General features: G+C 36.0%; 1 protein-coding gene across 1 annotated transcript in view; it reads right to left on the bottom strand.

Annotated features, from left to right (window-relative positions):
- LOC137238468 (protein VAC14 homolog) overlaps nt 1–12,130 on the bottom strand; it is a 122,364-nt gene that overhangs the window by 29,953 nt on the left and 80,281 nt on the right. The window contains exon 8 of the mRNA XM_067763505.1: nt 7,303–7,426. Within this exon, the coding sequence (XP_067619606.1) occupies nt 7,303–7,426 (124 nt within the window). The remainder of the gene's footprint in view (nt 1–7,302; nt 7,427–12,130) is intronic.

Genomic DNA, 12,130 nt, shown 5'->3' with positions numbered 1-12,130 from the left:
TGAGGCCTTGTAGCCAATTTATCAAGAAATTGCGGTGCCGGTTTATAAGGACCTCCCTTGAGCAAGCAATTAACAAACGTGTATGTTTTGTCAAAATGTTCTGAGCAAACGTACGAACACTTAAACACTTAAGAAGGCTATATTCCCTTGCTTTGCATACTTCGATCCATGTTTCTTCCACCAAAATAATTTTCGGGAGCTCGAAAAATTTATTAAAAACCTTCTTTTCTAGGCTGATATTTCGTATTAAAATATTTCCAAGGCATGGAGCTCATTTTTTTTCTTTTTTATTTAAAATAACTATGAAAGTAATTTAGTCGTATTCGTTAATATGAAGTCCACCAAAATTAGAAAAATTCGTAACATTTTTCAATCTGGTAGCTAAATGGAACTACCTCCATTTTTTGTATCATGGTTGAAACTCTAATTCAAAAGGAGGCTACAATTGATACACTTATCAATGAACAGCTAATCAAAAGTGGAAAGAAATTTTATATAGAACTAGCAGACCCGGCAGACGTTGTTCTGCCCTAAATTTGGCCTATCTGCATACATTTTAATAAGCTTTTTCCATCTAACTCTGCCCTACCCCCCCCCCCCCCCCCCTCCCTTTTTTTTTCCTAATCCTTTCATTCACTCCACCCTCCGTATTTTTAGCTTCATCTATCTCCATCTTCGTCTCATTCTATTACTTTCTCAGTCTCCTTCTCTCCTTTCTCTTCTCTCAAGTTCTTCTCATTCTTCTTCATCCCTTATTCCCTGTATTTTGTTCCAGTCTCAATCCCAGTCCCACTCCGAGTCTCCGTCCCAGTCCGTCTCTGGTCTACATCCCGGAAAAAGGATCATAAATACTAATATAGGCAAATTTATATACCAAATTTCAGGCAAATCGAATAGGACGTATGTAAATAGGTATGTGGGTATTATTAATTCATGTGTTTATTTCGGCTTCGCATGCATATTTGCAAGTTTTCCAGGTTGATGCGACTAAATCGAATATCACAATGAAAATTACTTTAGAGCTCTCAGCAACAGTTTTCATTTGATATCCATATTACACACACATTCTAGGGGTATCCGGGCGTTTTGGCCTATATCTCGAGACCATAGTCACCCAGCGGTATAATATATTACTCTCTAGTAAAGCACACTTCAACAGCTTTCATTTGATATCCGTATTGTATAAACACTGTCTAGGCATTCACGGGCCCACGTTTTGACCTATATCTCGAGATCCCAGTCACCCAGGGGTATGAAAATTACTCTCTACTAAAGCACTCATCAACAGCTTTCATTTGATATCCATATTGTATAAACACTCTCTAGACATTCAGGGACCCACCTTTTGGCCTATATCTCGAGATACTAGTCATAAACACATTCTAGGGTCCACGTTTCGGCCTATATCTCGAGATCCTGTACGTCGATCGCAACCAAACCTATGTAATAACCACCACGTCAGGTACACACAACTTGTGTGAGAGTTGGAACAAAATCGACCAACTAACACACATTTTAGCCTTACTTTTTATATATATAGCTTCACTAGATTATTAAAACGAAATGCAGATATTCGTTGCTTTTGAAACTCGGCTTAAAAAATCCACCAGGAACATCTAAAGACTCTCCTGGATTAAAAAAAAAAAAAGTCTAAGTACCTCTAAATCGCGGGCCTCCTCAGTAACCCCGGGCCCGGAATAATCCCACCATCCCCTCCCCCCCTCCAACCCCCCCCCCCTCGACGGGCCTGGTGATGTGCTGTAATTAGCTATGATATTTTTTATTGATAAGCACGTTGTTTAATTAAACACCAACCAATTACACGGAAGTATATATCACCTGAATATTTGAGTGCCGATGCGTATACGTAACATTTTATTATTACGTATAAACAAATAAAAAAAATTGCAATAAAATAATATTGCGACTATAAACTGAGATATAACCTATCCTATATTTCAAGTTAGATCGAACTACACACGGGGTGCAAAACAAATTCAAAATCGGTTCAGTAGTTTAGGAGTCCATCGCGGACAAACAATGTGACACGTGATTTTTATATATAAAGATTTTGGACACTAGTTTATTTTTGGGTGAAAGAGACATAGCTTTCAAAGGCGAAAGTATATATCCTGGTGAAAGAAACAATGGAAATTTTTTGGGCATCTTATAACTCATAAGCCATTATGATCCGATACTTAGAGATCATTTGGAGAAAGTTAGGATTTCAAAACAGTAGCACAAACGTTTACAGGTTCACTAACTCGCAAGAAAGCCAAGTATTTTGCTATTATCGTTGATACTACGCCTGATGCTAGGCACGATGAACAGAATACGTTCATAATGCGCTAACTCCATTTCAACTCGAAAGCAACTTTACAATTGAAGCAATTTTACAATTCAAGAACGGTATTTGGCATTCGTGAATTGTAACAAAAAAACTGGTCAATTTGCCATACTCTAGGTAAGCATGAAATCCCATTAAAAGATTGTCGTGCACAAGGGAACGATAAGGGCGCCAATATGAAAGGAGCTTACAAAGGAGCATTACGTCACATTCTCGGCAAAAACTCGAATGCTGATTACTCGCCTTGTGCAACCCACAGTCTCAATTTATGTGGTGAATGTTGTTTGAGGTCCGACATCTAGATGCCTTATTAGCTGATTTGAAGTTGATCAGGAACCAATGGGAAACAATTTTAAACGAATGCAAAACAATTGTAATCCAATTGAACATCTCGCCAAAGTTTCCGGACATTCGAAAGAGAAAACCCAAAAGACGTTCTGAACATAATTTAAATGAGATGATTACGGCTGATTCAGAGTCTGATTTTAAACACAATACATTCCTGGTGATCGTTGATTCGGTAATCACTGGCATTACTGAACGATTTGCAGCTATGTGAATTTTGAGCGAGACGTTTTCCTTTTTGTGGCAATTTGAAGACATGGATGAAACTACGGGTCGGGCGAGCGTAGCAAAATTTGTCGAAAATACAAGTCGGACGTTTCACAAAGCTTAGATTGCGAAATTATTCACTTGAAACACATTTACAAAGCAAATTTTGATAAAGGTCTGTCACCATTGGAATTACTAAATGTCACCTATGTTCAAAAACTGTATGCAATTTTCCCCAACATGTGTGTTGCTTTACGTGTCTTTTGCACTATACCTGTCACTGTAACTAGTGCAGAAGGTTTTTTCAGCGTCCTTGCAGGAATAAAAAACTTTCATGGGTCGTGTTCATCTCAATAGCGAGTTTCAGGACTTGCCACGCTTTGTGGTGAATCCGTTTTGGCAAGACAGTTAAACTTTGATATTATTATAAAAAATTTTGCAGCGAAAAAAGCAAGAAAAGCCACTCTTTGATATCCGTACCTTCTATATTGAATAATAAAAATTTATAATCATCATTTGATTTATCAGAAATGTATTAAAATGTTACCAAATAACTAGAAAAGATTATTTGAAACAATATGTGGCTGTTAAAAGAGAATTTTATTTCTACGTTACAATAAAATAGTATAAATAGTAAATATTCTGTGTTAACTTTATTTTCAGGGGGCCTACTCTGTATTGCGATGCGAAAGGCAGTGCGATGCGAAAATAAATTGCGATGCGAAAGGTAATTGGAACTCTGTAGCGCTATCGCATCGCTAACAATGTCGCTTTTTTATTTTTCGCTAATTTTTTGCTTGAGTATGCATCACTGACCAAACTCAAAGAAAGAGAACAAAAGAAACAAGGCGATTACAATTTTTGTTGAACAAATTAAAAAAAGGATTCTGTAGCATTATGGAACGATTTAAATGAAGAAAGGATTGATTTAAATGAAGAAATCCTCCCAGTTCAGAAATTGAACTGGAAGAAGTGAACGTGATAAATACATAAAACGTGGAAAATCATAGAATGGGAAATATTGCTAGTTGTATCAGAGAACAAATAAAAAATGACATGATTTCAAATAGAAATGCTTTATAAAAAAGTGGTTTCGATTTAATTGTTATTTATTTATGTATTTTAAGTCCACTAGGATTAAAAATTGTTGCTTTTGTGTTTGTTTTGTTTTTTGAGTTGTCCTATATATTTTTAAATGAATATACAGATATCAATTTATAAAATCATCAATTAATACTTACATATTTGAACAATGCGAATGCCTATTACTTGTAGCAAGAAAAATGCGAAAATGAATGCTGTTTGACATTCGTTTTCGCTTTACAGAGTGCCGGCAATGCGAAAAGGGAGAAAAATTGCGAATGGGCAAAATGTGAATGCGAAAGTCAAAATATACATGCGAATGTCAAGATACAGAGTACCGATTTTGCGATTTCGCGTATTTTTTCTTTCGCATCGCAATACAGAGTAGGCCCCCAGCTCTTAGTCCAAAAATCATTTAGTTGATGTGGCAAAAAAGTTTTTTTTTACGTAATCCATCAATAATAGCCGTGTTTTTTAACACGCGTATATCCGTTTACGCTTAAACTTTATATTGACTGCTAAGGGACAAACTATAAATACACCTCTGAAATTGCTGCGCATAAATTTTGTCCTACTAAATTTCAATACGCATTATACTCAGATGTAACTGAAATATGTGTCTTTGTGTCACCCTCTACACTAATTCTATGTATTCTATGTGTGTCCACAATTCATCGCAACTGATTCAGCTATATGTTATACCCTATGGCCATCAGAGCGTTGCGTCTCCGCTTTTCGGTACACCCTGTTGCTGTAGCTAGTTGTTTAACCACAGCCGCTAGATGGGTCTCCTAAGCATTATCTAAGCGAAGATACGCGTTTTTTTACACGCGCAAACGAAACGTATACGCGCGTGTTAAAAAACAGGGCTAATGATTCATGAATGAGGCGTCATTAATTCAAATGTGTTAGTGGATTTTTTTTAGGGGCCCGTAAATTATTTTGTCTCGGGCCCGTATTTTCTCTCTACGGCCCTGATTGTAGATTTGCCAATTTTAGCAAATAGACGTTTCAAAATTGGCGAATAACACCATAAACTCTTCTTGACAGTATTTTCCACGGTAGTCGAAATTCCCGAGAATTTGCGACGTTCCATATGCAAGTCGTGCCAATAACCCACGGGGTGCCTTAACTATGTTTTTATTCGAAGTCAACCACCTCAAATTTTTTTCAGATTCCTGTTTTGTGAGCTAAAAATAAGCTCAGCAATAAAATTTTACGAAATGTCCCCCAAGCGCGCTTTTAGAAAACTGCATTTTAGTGCATCAATTGCATTTTTTGACAGTGAAAATACACTCTTGGCGAGATATACTGCAATTTGTAGGTCTAGTCGAGCACATAAACCCTTCGTACTTGGAATTTCCAATATACCCTCGCACTCTAGAGCTAGAAACCAAAAACCCCCTTTTCATACATTGGCTTATAATTATATTTAAAATTTTATATCACCAGAAAAAGGATATTTTTGGCGCTTCCAACAAGTATAATTTGTATGTAGGAATGTCAGAGAAACCTTACAAAATATTGTGACGAATATTAGTATCACTAAGCTGATACTAAGTAAATAAAGGCACACCAACAGTAAACAAGCTTCCACTCTTGTGTACATCAAATCAATCATCATTTACCCACATCCATACAAGGCAACGAAGAGATAACTCACACACAGATGACTATAAGAGAAACATTATAAACTACAAATATGTATACATATATGTAGCTCAATTACCAAGCAGGAGATACAGCAGTTCTAGAAAGCGAAACGTCTAGACTTTAGTAGAAATATGCAAATGAAGCAACGGAGAGTATAAAAGCAGCGCAAGCTGAGTAGCCAGTAATCAGTTTGATTTAAACACGCAATTAGTTGTGAAGTATAAGTGTTATTATGAAGTTAAGATACGGTAAGTAGTCTAAAAAAGACCATTTTGCATTACTGAATATTGGAGTTATTTATTCGACAATTTAGTGATTCGAACGTTTGCAGAAGGTTGGAAATAAGCGGAATTTCTATAAATTCGTTCCAATATACTGAAAATCCAACGTAGTGCATCATTGTTCACTTTGTATAACGGTTTTGTTTACTATTTTTGTTACGTATATATACAAACGATTATTGAAGAGATTCTGCTTGCATCAAGATACGAAAGTTTTGTTGCTAATTATCGGCAAATTCTCTTTTGGAGTTATTCGCGTGTAAGCATCGACAAACTGGTTTCGAAAGGGGTTTCTGTTTGAGTTTCAAAGTCAGAAACATTTATGGTATTTAACTTAATTGTGCCTCGGTTCAATGGGAATGATACCAGCTCCTGGATACCTAAAACGATCAACGTGATGATGCTTGTTACCGGAACGTAATGGACCTATGTTCGGAAAAAGACCATAAACATGGATAGAACTCCCCAAAACCTTCGGGGAGTGTCTTCATCGCTAAAACAACAACAACATGGGTTGGTAAGCTGCAAAATATTTTAAGTGTACATAGATCCTACTGTTCTTGACGTGTTTTTAATGCAAATGATGGCTTTTATTTAAAAATAAAAGCTATCTTTCACACATTTAAAATCTAAACATTTTGAAGAAATTCTGAAAGGGTTGATTTTTTTTTCATTCTCATTATTTCATTCATTTATGAAAGAACTGTTAAATTCAATGACACTTTCATTGTGAATTCATACAAGTGAAAAATGTGTATACTCCACCATTGCCTTTCCTACCTGTCAAATATAGCTGACAGGGAGAACGGCTGTCGCGAATGGCCAGAGAATGAAAGAAGGGTTTGTTTTTTGCTCGCGGTTATTAAATTGAAGTGCCATGAATTGCAAGTTTGTGTTTCAAATCAGCTTTTCTTTTAAATGTGTCTACAGAAAATCAGACTACATATTATTATTCATTGTGAGCAGCCAGTTAAACGAACATTTTAAAATATGTAAATAATGCAATATACCACTCGTCTACAAAAATGTTTGAAAAACACTACCGAGCAAATGATTTAAGTAATCGAACAGCGATTGAACAGGTGATCGAGGCTGTTTACTATTGTGAACGTTTTTATCAAACATACCCCACTTGTATGTATTCACAGTGATCGTGATCATTGTATAAAAAATTCCTAGAAGAAATATTTTGTAAACAATTTTTGTTGTTATATCGGCCTACTGATTTGTAAGATCGCGGAGTGTCTGCTATTAACGTGGAGAAAATAGAAGGACTGTCAAAAAGTTTCTGTTTGTCCTGCTTATTGGGATATTGCACTAGCAATATAGACATATTTGATAACTGGCATTTAAATACATGACGTATATAAATATGTATTTTATTACCTTTATTATATGATGAACTTAAAATTTCAGCCAAAACTGATAAGCATTGGAGAACCACTTCGTCGGAATTGTCTGATAATATACTTAGCAAATTTGCACCCAAATTGTTTGAATGTGGAGACATCTATGTAAATTGAATATATGGTTTAAAATTATTAATTTAAGGCCCGGTTTTTCAGTACCTGCAAGTTCAACGCAGTTTGTCAGTTAAACTACGCTTAAACTTATTCTGCAGTTTTTCAGTCTATAGTTACGTTCCAATGAGGCGTGAACCAGATACGGATAGAAATTTAACAAGCAAATGTAACAACAACGTTGTGATCTTGATATTTATCTGGTTCAATTTCTGATCCGTATAGCAGTTCTTTCTGTAATAGATTTTTCTTTTCTGTAATAGATTTTTTGACAGCTAACCACTTTTAGCCGTCATCCAGTGAGTTTTACAGCTCCGGATCACGCTCAATTCGCACCGGAATGCTCTGGATCATTGAGAGACTTGAGAAGCAGAGGTCGTGATATTATCGCACACGTGAAATGCGATAGGTAGATGTCGCCGATGGTTCTCATTTACCTCATACGGCGAAAGGCTAAGCAGCGTCATCTATTTTTGAAAAAGTACGTTTATTAAAGGCAGCGTTGCCAAGCTAAAGACAAGTAATGAACAAGTTATCTGGCTCACAAATTGAACCAGACTTCTATCTGGATTTATCTGGCTCAAATCGTTGTTGTTGCATTTACATGCAAAATTATTTATTCGCCCAGGATCTTTGCCTCCGGATGATGGTTTTTGAGTTGGTAGCACTCATGGCTCATCTCTACAGCAACAACATACCTTTGTTCAGATTGTCAAAATCAGCGTGTTGGTGTTAGACGAATGTAATGGAATAAAAACATAAAACTTAGCCGCTTTTGTGTTTAGTAAGAAAATGTTGCCAATCTGGTGGTTTCATTTTGAGTTTGTCATCTCCTTCTGACAATCCTTACTCCAGTGAAATGGAAAAAATAAAATCAGCTGGTGAGATGAACCAACCATATAGTTGAGCCATGGTAACACTGAAATAAATAGCCATCATCCGGCGGCAAAGAGCCTGAGCCAGATAAATAATTTTGCATGTAAATGCAACAACAACGATTTGAGCCAGATAAATCCAGATAGAAGTCTGGTTCAATTTGTGAGCCAGATAATTTGTTAATTATTTGTCTTTAGTTTAGCAACGCTGCCTTTAATAAACCTACTTTTTCAAAAATAGGTGTCGCTGCTTAGCCTTTCGTCGTATGAGTTAAATGAAAAACAGCGGTGGCATCTGCCTATCACATTTCACGGGTGCGAAAATATCACATCTGGGCTCGAATCGTAACATACGATCACGGATCGGCAACCATACGAAAGAAAATTACGTGATACGTCGAACGTATAAACAAAATGGGATTATAACATACGCTAGCAAACGGAACGTAATTTCTTTTCAATTCACAATAAATATTACGATCCGCATTAGTTTGGATTGTATTTTTAGCTAACAATAGATTTTGAACTGTCAAGTTGGTTGCCAAAAATATAAAAAAAAGTAAATAACTGCGGTGGACCAAATTTTATTATTTTGTTTGAGCTCCAGTAATAGCGAAGGCGATGAAAAGATAGTCCGAAGGCGGTTAAGAGAGTGTAGTAACCATTTGGACTTATCGAACAAAGCGTAAGCATATCATTTATGTATTATTCCTTTGTAACAAAAAATTATTGCAGTTTCTTGAAGAGATTTCGCTTAACCTACGAAGCTTTTAGTTACTTTCTGGGGAAGTTAAATTTGAAGCAAGCCGATACCAAAGCGGATGTCTCGCCATGAATTCCGCCAATATTTCCTTTTGGCTTGGATTAAGCTTGTTTGAATCCGACCTTTGTTAATATGTAATAAGAGTTTGAAATTTATTATATTTTTTTTTATTCAAATATTTTAAGAATATTTTTATATTTTCAATGAAATTTGTGTGTATACGATCGCCAGTTTGTGTTCGAATGAAAGTGGAACGATCCAAAATTACGATCGAAGTAGTACGTTCACGTATGTCAAAATCCGAAAATCATGTTTTTACGTGACGAGTTATACGATCACGGATGTTACGATTTTGCCCCTGCTTCTCAAGCCTCTCAATGATCCAGAGCATTGCCGTGAGAATTGAGCGTGAGCCGGAGCTGTAAAACTCACTGGATGACGGCAAATATGTGTACATATGTGTATACATAAAAGACTTCGCCATATTTAAAAGCAAAAACACGGAAAGAGTAAACAAATAAATAGTTTGTTTACGTGGAAACTATTTAAATGTTAATAATTCTATCAGTATCTTCAATTTTTGTGTAAGTTTCTTCTTCCTATTTTCAACAAAACAGATATTTTATATTAATGCAACCAGCTCTCGTTAAGTTGATCCCGATCGTTCCAATGAGATTTGATCGTGAGCCAGAGATCGATAACTGAATGGAACGCCACACAAATCACCTACCCAGATTGCGCATTTACGAGTTCAAAATTGCTTCTTTCCGCGCATCTACGGAGAGAGGAAAAAACAAGAGCTAAAGGAAAATGACGTATGAATTGCCCATAAAAAACAGCTGATCTTTTGTTTACATGCGCAATCTTCTGTGTGTGATTTGTGGGAACGCCACATATTTTAACTGAAGGTTAAGCTGATCTTAAGCGGCTGATCTAACAGGGTTAAACTCTACTTAACCTATCAGTTATTTTCGTTCCTTGGCAATGGCGTCGCATATACCCAACATGCATTTGGGCTTAAGTACCACTATAGCTCATGTTGATAACAAGGCATACATACTTCTAAAATCTCAAAAGTTGTTTCGAAACAGTGACTCAACTTGAGAATCGTAACGTTCTGTGCATTTTCTCACTGGACTCAAATGTAAGATTACAATGCAACGGTATTTTCACGAAAATAAAATGGCGCATATTCATAGTTGAAATAAAATAGGTTTTAAATTTAGTTGCAGCTTGTTTGACAGATAGCTCATAGAAAATTATGTCACAACTAAATTTAAAACCTATTTTATTTTGACGATGATTATGCGCCAATATGTTTAACTTACTTTTAATTAATAGCGCTTCTTTAGTGATTTCAAACAGGTGTTTATTTCTCACAACAAACAGCTGTTGGCTGTGGTGGTACCACTTCGGGGAAGATTTTTTTTCAACCCACTTCAACTCGATATCCAAAGTAGGATATAAACTGGAGAAATGTGTTGGATAAGCATTTGAAAGCTGCACATTTCTCAAAATCTCTCATAGGTCGGAAAATAATTTGAGAAAGACGTTGGAGATCAACTCGAGAAGTATACATTTTACAAAATTTCTCAAAGGTTGGATAGTGATTGGAGAACGAAGTTGAATATTAACTTGATAACTATCTATGGTTTAAGAATAATTGGCAAGATGTTGGATATCAGCTCCGGAACTAGACATATATTTCTCTAAGGCTGCAGAAATATTTTTTCCATGTTACCATGTTACTTTTAATTACACTAGTACAGTAAATAAATATAAATAATGACTTTAGTATAGTAAATAAATATAAATAAAAACACAGTGTTTCCGTACAAAAAAGCCTACCCCAAAGGCGGCCCTAAACTGTGACTGAAAAACTGCTCAGTAGTTTAACTTGTGTTTAAATTTGACTAGAGTTTAAGCAAACCTAGTTTAAGCTTAGCTTAACCAACTACTAAGAAACCGGGCCCAAAAAAGCCATTTAAATTAAACCCAACAAGCTCATTTCATTGAATGTCTGTTCTATTATTATTAGTAGGCGTAAACAAATTTAAGTTTTTTCATAGATGTTAAGAGGGATGACAAATCAAAATTGCTTCTAAGATGTGAAAATCGCCTGCCCTGAAGCAAATCTGCACTTTCTGTTAGATACATGCAATTTAAATGACTTATTTTGTTTTGTTGATTTTCCTACAGGGGATAAATGATGTATATTGGAACGATTTTCCGTCATCCCTTGTCAAATTTGGTTTCGAGACAAACCGGTTTTGGCGTTGTGCCATCATCAGTGTCGATTTTCGGTCTGATCTGTTGTTGTCGTTTGTCTTGTATTTATAGTTCGTAGGTACATGAGCAGGTATTGTCAGAGTTGATGGTTGTGTATATTTAGTTATGTGTATGTGCAGAGAACAGAACAGAGGGTGATTTTTACTGATCGATTTGTGTGGCTGACTGCAGGTAAGAGTCAGTAATTCTAGTCGTTTGACCTTCTTTGTGGGTTTGTTGCTTTGGTGCTATTATTGTTTTGTGTTTATTTGTTGCTATGTGTTTGGCTGTTGTACTTTGTTTCTTGTAACCAAGTTTTAGGCCCGGTTTTTTCAGTAAAAGTTCAACTCAGTTTGTCAGTTAAACTGCACTTGAACTTATTCTGCAGTTTTTCAATCTACTTTAACTGAAGTTTATACTGTTTTCACACAGAAACTTAATGATCTCATTTCACCTGCTAATGAAATCGTAAATTTTTTGCTTTCACACAGAAGTAACTGCTCGATTAGTATGAAGGATGAGACAGACAATCATGGCGGAACGATACAAGGTGGGAGCATGGTGACATACCTACAAACAAAAAAAATTCCATGTAGTTGTAAATTCGATGGACAAATGTCAAAATCGTACTGCGCCGGTAGTTGATGTATCAAATCAAATAAAAAAGGTTATAATCAGCTGTTCGATGCGGCCACCTTGTATCGTTCCGCCATGCACACAACGACATTTGCTTTGAAAACTAAGAAACGGAAACGGAAGCGGAACGCTGCCAACAGAGTTGCATTGTG

This window comes from Eurosta solidaginis, chromosome 1 (genome assembly GCF_040869045.1).
Source record: "Eurosta solidaginis isolate ZX-2024a chromosome 1, ASM4086904v1, whole genome shotgun sequence".
Taxonomy (NCBI): domain Eukaryota; kingdom Metazoa; phylum Arthropoda; class Insecta; order Diptera; family Tephritidae; genus Eurosta; species Eurosta solidaginis.
Note: the sequence above shows the minus strand (reverse complement) of the source record. Positions and strands in the feature narration are given on the sequence as shown.